At 43.3% G+C, this 8,815-nt stretch overlaps 1 protein-coding gene across 1 annotated transcript; it reads left to right on the forward strand.

Annotated features, from left to right (window-relative positions):
• Positions 1 to 3,194: 3,194 nt before the first annotated feature.
• Positions 3,195 to 8,792, forward strand: cbx7a (chromobox homolog 7a). Its single transcript, XM_018667759.2, has 6 exons — positions 3,195 to 3,518; positions 4,734 to 4,777; positions 5,000 to 5,065; positions 5,204 to 5,270; positions 6,766 to 7,081; positions 7,173 to 8,792. The coding sequence occupies exons 1-6, from the start codon at positions 3,450 to 3,452 to the stop codon at positions 7,733 to 7,735; spliced, it is 1,125 nt and encodes a 374-aa protein (XP_018523275.1). The 5' UTR covers positions 3,195 to 3,449; the 3' UTR covers positions 7,736 to 8,792.
• The last annotated feature ends 23 nt before the right edge of the window (positions 8,793 to 8,815 follow it).

Below are 8,815 nucleotides of genomic sequence, written 5' to 3' on the forward strand. Positions count from 1 at the left end.
GATTTCAAAGGTTGCTTTAAATTCATTATTAGAGTGCTCATTATGTAGAAAAATGATCCCAGTGAATGGTGAATAATGATATAACTGGATTTTAGTGACTGATGCAATAATGTGTAAGATGGTCAATGTGCTGTTAATTTAAATTACTTGTATTTTAATTGATTGTAATCTGCAAAGTTACCAGTAACTATACTAAGTACTTTCTTTGGAAAGGTAGTGCAGTAGAAGTTTGAAGTAGTGTAAGTCGGAATACTCAGGGTAAAGTACATGTGCCTCAGTACTACAGAGATACACCCTGATGTCTTAACTGGTGCCAAATGCTGTCAGGTAGCTCGCTGTCTAATGATCATTGTTATCAGATAAGAAGCCTCCTCTCTTCCAAAGTTCAGACTGTGCAGTTTGGAGTTTCACAGCTGGATTTGAATTGTTTCATTTTCCCCAGAAGTGCTGCTCTGCCTCTGCTCAATGGCGAGCTCAATGAAGTACAAACGCCCCGGGGATAAAAGGGTTAGGACCGAGGGAAATAAACCAGAGACGCATGGATTCCCGGTATAAGGCTTTAAGTTACCCCTAATGTTTTTTCCCTGTGTGTTGATATTCCAGAGAAGTGGCAGTGATGTGCTTACTGGCACGTTTGGTGAGTCATATGTGAGTCATAACATGTGGGTGGGAGTGAGCGCTGTGATCCGTCCTGCCGTGTTGTTTTTTTGCAGCTCCATCCTCGGCTCCCAACTCCGCTACTGTAGTATCCGGGCAGATACCAAGTCATGTGATCGCCGTGTTCCTTTTCTGAATCGCAGCGATAACCTCCTCCTTACGGGAAAAGCGCTGAATTCATCCCGTATTTTTACACGGATACGGTAATACCTCGTCCCTGCAGGCCTCTGCTATAGTAAACGATAAAGACACCATAAAGCACAATGATCGCCACAAGTCTCGATAGAAATTACTGGAGCTGTAAAAACATTATTATACAGCCTCACTGTGCAGCTCACAACTGAACCTGATAAGATTTCTTGTAAGGAAATGAAAACACCACAATGCACTTGTATCCGTAAACTCTCCAGTAAATACCATGACTCCCAGCAGAACTCCCGTAAGTCTGAAAAGATGATTAAAGGAGTATTACAGCAGCAACGGAAAGGTGTTTACCAGGCAGGGAGGCTCTGATGAAAGATACTATCCAGAGGTTGAGATTTTCCGACCTCCAACTAGAAAAACCTAAAATTAATTTTAAAAATACTTTGAATGGAACTCAGCATAAGTGTTGGGTTATCCAATGGTTAAGATCCACCATTTACAACTTCCCTTATGTTGACAATAAACTGATTACCTGCGGGTTTTCGATCGTTGTTTGAACTATTCAGCATGGGCTCTGGGAAAATTATTGATTAATAAAGACAATAAATGGAGGATTGATTGATAATATAATGAATCATTTGTTTTAGCTTCAGTTGAAATCAAACCGACCAGAACAGCTTTAGACATTTACAGAATTACACTGATTTTAAAGACCATTATCTCCATGACATGCTACACATCACTATCAGAGACTGAAGTATCATGGGAATTTCTGGTTGGGCTGTTTATATAATCTCAGAACTGGGAGGTCAAAGGTCACTTTTGGGTCAGTGGCAGATCCCTCTTCATCCCTGAACTGTTCATCAACTTGTCCTGCCGTCTCATCATCATCATCCAGCTTTTCAGCAGTCGTGTAGAAACAGTTGCCATGACACCCAATGTCCATAAGATGCAAGTGTTCCAGGTGCAGAGAGACCGTGGACCGTAGACCGTGTGGACGGACTCTGTGTGTGTGTGTGTGTGTGTGTGTGTGTGTGTGGTCACAGAGAGTTTTACTGTAAACTGATCCACATCAGCCTCAGTGAAAGATAATAGGAATCTGGCTCTAGGCCTTTTTTCCACAGTAGTCACTTTACCTTTGTGAGCTGTTCCTACCTGAGGGCTGGACATGTAGATGTTCAGGTATAAAGTTAGTGGTTGTGATCACACCACTGAAGAATCAGTTCCCTGTAAAAATAAATGCTGGGTACAACATATCAGCAGTCATTATCATCACTGAGATCTTTATCCATGTAGCACTCAACCTTATTTCCAGCTTCCCTCTCTGCAGTTACATTGCTTAGCATTCAGGATGTAAAATTAAGACTTCCAGTCTGTGTTTAGCGGTTTAGTTCCATATTTGGATCAAACACGGCTGGAGGGGTGGACATTTCCACCAGAGAGTGAAGCAAGGCTTTCATTTCCAGTGCAGATTTTGATCTCTCCTGCCTTTACTACTGTTATATAAAAATACATCAGTTCACATTCTGTTTCACACTCAGGCTGGAGTTCATTGTTTTAACTGCATAACCTCACTTGACTGTATTTCATCTGAGAAAGAAGAGAAGACCTTTAGATCAATCACAGCAGTCACATTGATTGGACTGACATGTTGTTCCACATTTGGGAAATAAACGTATTCGCTTTTTAGCAGAGAGCTAAGGCTACCACTGGTAGCCCAATAGCTTAGCTTAGCATAACAATCAAACAAAACAACATCTGCCAACTTGCACCTTTAAATCTCACTGACTGACGTTTGTTTGGTACAAACTGTTATGATAAAATGCCATTTTGTTTTGATTAACAAATTAGATTTGTATATTACTTAAGTTTTAGAGGTGCTGTTTCCCCTGGTTTCAGTCTCAATGCTAAGTTAAGCTAATAGACTGGAGTCAGATCTTATCTATGTCTTGGTGTGAGTAAGCAAATTTCTTTAAATCTTCAAATTGTTTCCTTAAAACAGCATGAATTGGCCAATAAAAGTTTTACAAATAAATTTCAATTCAATATAAAAAATAAGTCATGTCACTTCATACCTTAATCAAATTTATGGTAAAGTTAAGTCAAATATTAGAAGTATGAGGTAACTGAGTTGATGTGCCATTGCATTTCTACTAAATTTCATATAAATAAAACAATAGTTTAAATGTAAAAATGTTGGCAAATCAACTCAAAAATGCAGCCGTTTTCACTCCGACTCCCAAACTTTAGTTTCACAATAACCTTGTGGTTTTGACCCTCCCCCCTCCTCCTCTGTCCCTCTTCTGCACTCTGCTCTAATTTGCGTGCGCGGCCTCGCGGGCGCGGGCACGCACATTGGGGGCTCGGCCTTACGCAATGGAAAGGGGGCGCGCCCGACTTAAAGCAGCGCGTTGTCCAGTGTTGATGTGTCGCAGATTTTAAAAAGTGAGAGAGGCAGGCAGCTGGAGTTTGGTGTGAAGGAAGCGCAGAGGCTCGGTGCACAAAACAAGTGTTCACACCGGGAGCGAACGGCGGCAGTGACACTTTGGCGGTGTTTACCTTCCTGTTTGACAGTTTTTTATTTCTGCACTTCGACAGCAGAGGCACAGTTTGCCTCCTGTTTGGAGCGTGTGGAGAAGCGCGCGGGGATGGAGCTGTCATCAATAGGAGATCAAGTGTTTGCAGTTGAGTCAATAACAAAGAAGAGAGTCAGAAAGGTAAGAAATACGACTGGTAATACACTTGACAAAACTTATATAACTTATCTTCCTGTGGTTGTTATCCTAATGCGGAGTGCTCAGTGTACCATCCTCTGCCCTCATGCACAACTAAACTAGGCTACGCAGTTTCCCAGTAGTTTACGTAAATTTGATGTTAACACTCATTTATTCTTTTAATTAACTGCGTCAAAGTGAAACAATGTTTCTCAACCCGAGTCGCATCCTGTTACCTTCCTGTGCAGCGACTGAGGTGCTGCAGCATGAACGTGTTTTGGAGGAGCCTACGCAGATGTAGTAAAATGTAAAAGGGGGTGTGTATCCTGAAAACGGGTGTACGGACGGTGTGCGGGGAAGCTGCGCAGTTTATTTAGGATACGCCAGCGAGCGGAACAGCGGCTGCGTATCTGGGTGAAACTGCTGCGTAATGTCACTGACTGCTGCGTGATAGTGACCAATTGATTTACAGTAGGGGAGATGTTGTTTGTGGACTCACACTCTGATGATAACCCCGCAGTGGAGCATGTGGGGCAGTTTTGTCGTACTTAACGTAGCATGTGCACAAAGGCTACAGTCGTTTCTGTAATGTAAAATAAACGAGAAGTGCGTGCGACATCACCTCCCTCTAATAGTAGTGCGCTAAGTAGTTTAAAATAATGTAACTGTAACTGATATTGATAAAACTATATGTCCGACCGGTGTCCTTATAAAAAAAACGTCTTCTCCCACATACGCACTCTGCGTATCAGAGGAGTAAATACAGTTATTTTTCACCAGGGGTGACAGGAGAATGAGACTTGGACGTTGCGCAACATCATGTTGTTTACATGTTCCCGTTGCCCCACCTATCCAAGCCATCGGTGTAATAATCTAGAAAGATCCAGAGCATTGTAGAAACCGGCTCGCGTGGCCATGTGCGGTCACGTCATGCGAGAGATGCGATGCGAGAGAAAAGCTGCTGTTTGGAGGCCACCCAGCCCCGCTGTCATTGACGTCATCCCCGAGAAAAACACCGTTTGAAAGGCAGAGAAATGTCCATGACCCTCCCTCCTCACTCACTCCACACTTTAAAGTGACAGTCATCCTTTTTGCTCACACAGCAGCTTGTTTCTGCATCGCACCAGAGCAGATTTAGAGTGCAGGTTGTGTGAATGTGTCCGACTCTGTGCTGCATCTCCTCTAAGCTTGTCCCTCCCTCTCTCTGTCTCTCCTCAGGGTAATGTGGAGTATTTACTGAAATGGCAGGGATGGCCCCCAAAGTGAGTAAGCCTTGAGTCATCACCCAGTGACCTCATCCCCTCAATATATCTTCTGTTGCCTTTTCATAATGTGTTTCTTGATGCCCGAGCACCATGTCCTGTGACGATAGATAGATAGATAGATAGATAGATAGGTAGATAGATGGATAGATAGATAGATAGATAGATAGATGGAGGGATGGACAGATAGATAGAATCATCTGAATGTGTTTGTGTTGGCAGGTACAGCACTTGGGAACCAGAGGACAATATCTTGGACCCACGCCTGGTCCTGGCCTACGAAGAAAAGTGAGTAATAATGAAAAGCTTTTTTTGTGCTTGCAAAGCACTTTTTTGGTTTTCTTTTTGTTCTCTCGCTCACTGTCTGTTTCTCTTTGTCACTTTGTCTCTGTCCTCTACCGCCCCTCTGTGTCTGCCCTCTGCCAGTCAGGAGAAGATCAGAGCTCTGGCCTATCGCAGGAAAGGTCTCAGACCGAGGAGGCTCGTCCTGCGGGTAGCGATACTTACCTTTCTTCTTGTCTCTGAAGCCTGTGGTAGACCTTCCTTCATTAACCCTGACTGCTAGGCAGGACTTTAAAGGCATTTTCACCTAATTGTTAATTGTTGAAAATTGTTCTGCCTATTAGGAACAACAAAACAGAGCAAACTAAACTCTCAGACAGCTGTCCTTTGAGTTTAGCAGTTTTAAAGATTAGTGTATCATTGTACCATTTGGTGTGATACATTAAAGGAGGTCTCCATCAGTTTTATATTGTACTCTCATGAAGCTCGGGGACTCACTTGAGACAGATTAAAACTAGAACTGTCAAAGTGAAGCAGCAGCCAGGGCACTGACATTTTGTCCCTCCTAGTATGGGTCAAACTCAGAAAAACAGTGGGTCCTGCATTTCCCATAATGCAACTTGTCATTCGTCAGACCTTTCTTGCCTCCTGAATGCCTAATTCTTTCAAGCGCCACGCCGTCAGTTTATAACGCAAGGTCCTAAATAAAAAGTTTGAGTCTCAAGCCCAAGCTGAGGGCTTAGGGTTATTTTTTGCATCTTTGGACAAAAAATTTTTACACTTTTAAATGGGTCCATTTAGGTTATGTAACGGTGCAAAACTGTCCAAATTTTGACAATAAAACAAGATACAAGTTTTAACTACCAGTAGCATCAATGGACTATAATGCAGTGCAGCTAAAAGACATGTTGTGTTTTGGAGCAAGGGGTGTGACAGTGAATGTGACACTTGAGCCAGCTGTGTTACTATCACTTTCAGTACTGCTGTCGTTCTCCACTTACGCCCTCATAAATCTGGGAAAAAAACAGGTCATAAATAGTGTTATTTATAAAAAATGCTCAGTAATTTCCTAAAATAGTGTGGTATTGTAGTTTTTATCACACATTTGTCTGACAGGAGTAAATATTGTATTTGTTGGTGACTATTTTCAGCAGCGGATTGATTCACACTTGGTGAGGAGGTGATTAATCTGTGCCAACAGGACAGAGTATGTGGGAATGTTTCAAAATAAACTGCAGAGTCTGTGTTCATGCTAATGAAGGAACATCTCAGCCAGCGTAATAGTGCAGCTCACTGATGTGTTTTTAAACTATTGTTTAACAATAGTCCCATCAGCTTGAATTATACTTCATGTTTAGTGCTAATGAGCAAATATTAGCATGCTAACATTCCAAACAAGAGTGTGAAAATAGTAAATATTATAATAAATATTTAAATATACCTTTAAACATGAGCATATTAGCATCAGCGTTGTTAGCATGGTAGCACGCTAATGTTAGCATTTATCTCAAAGCACAGTCTCGCAGAGCATGATTTGTTGACAATAACAAAAACATAGAATATCACAGGTCGTATCCTTCAAGACTACATTTCCCATAAATGTCCTAACATGACAGACTTGCTACCTGGAAACTTAGTGCAGGTGTTTTCAAAATGAGCACTGTGATGATTCATCTTGTTAACCTGTCACCTTTGCTCTGCCCCAGAACATCTTTGCCATGGACCTCCGCAGTGCCCACAAGGTGGCAGAGAAGCCCCCGCCCCGCCTTCGTCTCTCCCTCACCCGCTCCATGAGTACAGATGTGGACCAGGGCGAGCGGGGCGGCATGTACCGTCGCCCGCTCAGGAGGAGGAGCAAGCAGAGGATGGCTAAACGAGGGCCAGATGGACCTTCAAACAAACCCATCCGTCCACTGAGGAAGAAGGAGGAGCCCATGGAGGAGGACTGGTGCGACACCAGCGAAGAAGAGAAGCAGGAGTCTGAAAGCACCACCGAGGAGAGACGTGAAGACAGTTTATACGGTCAGTTTTCCAAGTTCATCACTTAGAAATTCAGTTACTCAGTCTTGACCGTTGACCTTCAAAAAATAACTTTGCTTTTTCTCTCTTAAAGGTCAGTCAGAGTGCAGCTCTCCACCTTTGCTAGAGCGACAGGACTTAGAGATGGAGGTCGAGGAGAAGCTGGACGCCGACCTGACAGCAGTCAGCTCAGACACATGGACTGACGGACCCGTCCGAGTGACATCTGAAACAGGACAGAACCAAACGTTTGTGTGCATCCAATCAAAGGACAGTGCCTCAGTGCCTGTGGCCGGACAGGGAGATGCGGTTACTGTGGGCAACAGGTCAGATTGGGACAGAGGTGAGGAGGGGAGCGTGGAGCCAGGGTCGGAGTGTTCAAGATTAGAGAGAAACAACACGACCTCGGTGATAGTGAGCATTCAGGGGAGCAGCGAGACGGCAGGTGCCGCTGCTGTCTGCTCTGCTCCTGAAACCAGGGACGAGGAGGTGAGAGGCGACAATCAGAGCGTTACCACGACAACACCAGGCAGTCAGTCCGCTCCCGCTGCAGCAGAGCATCCCGGGAAGGTTATTGTGACTGACGTGACCATCAACTCACTGACGGTGACTTTTAAAGAAGCCATGGTGGCTGAAGGCTTCTTTAAGGGCTATTGAACGAAGAGAGAGAGAGGTCGAAGTAATCATGGTTAGACCTGCCACTCATTTTCTACATGTAAATAGTCGTTTATGTACGATAATTCCACATGTTTACAAAGCTACACTCATTTCCTACTGAGTTCAATGAAGACATTATTGCCTTTGAATAAAAAAATGAGTGGTAATTTCATCATTGTGGCTCATTTATTAGCATGATAGGAAGCCTGAGGTCCAAAAAATGTGCTCAAATCATGTGTTGCAATACAGCAGAGTAAATGGATCGCAGTGGCAGGTTTCATTCCCGGGGCCGCTGGCTTTACTGAGAGCGGGAGACAGATGGCAAGGTAGCGGTCTAAAAACGTTTCTGTCCACATTACTACTTCCATGCAGCTACTTTTTCCAGTCGTCCTCAGTGCTTTCCAGCCAGACGTTGGTCTCACACTCAGATCTGTTCTTGGGGCCCGTTTCAGTCGCTCCTCTTTCTTACGAATAACGTTTTGTAAAGATGTTGCTCTTTTTTTCAGTATCCGCACAGAACTAACCGCATGCCCTGTCAGTCTGTGCCACACATGCACAAAGCCCTGTCCTGTGCTTTATCGAGGAGGTTTATTTCTGTCACAAAAGACATAAAACGAAGAGAGAGAATTAATGCCTGCCGCTTAGATGAAGTTCTGCATTTCAAGGAGGATGGATGCACAAAAAGAAGTACACAGTTGTGTTTGCTGTCTGTCTGTCTTTTTACTTTACAAGTATAAAATGCTACCTGGTTCTATTTTTGTATTACCAATTGATAGTCCGCTCTTTTCAGTAGCCTTTGTGTGTTTCAAAAGAGGAGATATCAGTTTACACTGCTGCTGTCAACGCTGTGTAGGGTAATGTACAAATGGAAGCAAATGTACGTTAGGCCAGACTGTAGTGAGCTATTATTTATTGCATGTCACATGTATAAGCTAAACTAACTTATGTCACTTAATGTGTGTGGATCAGTGTCTATCTGACAAAGATGATCTGTCTCTTCTCTCTAAAGACAAATTTTTATTTGACTGCATTTCCAATAAATATGTACTAAAATAAATGACTCCTGGAGCGTGTTTAACA

This window comes from Lates calcarifer, linkage group LG11, assembly GCF_001640805.2.
Source record: "Lates calcarifer isolate ASB-BC8 linkage group LG11, TLL_Latcal_v3, whole genome shotgun sequence".
Classification (NCBI taxonomy): Eukaryota; Metazoa; Chordata; class Actinopteri; family Centropomidae; genus Lates; species Lates calcarifer.

Excerpts from the sequence above, each read along its gene's own strand:
- cbx7a (XM_018667759.2), top strand. The coding sequence starts at position 3,450 with ATGGAGCTGTCATCAATAGGAGATCAAGTGTTTGCAGTTGAGTCAATA. Across the intron at positions 5,066-5,203 it reads GTCCTGGCCTACGAAGAAAA|TCAGGAGAAGATCAGAGCTC; the intron begins GTGAGTAATAAT and ends GCCCTCTGCCAG. Across the intron at positions 7,082-7,172 it reads ACGTGAAGACAGTTTATACG|GTCAGTCAGAGTGCAGCTCT; the intron begins GTCAGTTTTCCA and ends TCTCTCTTAAAG.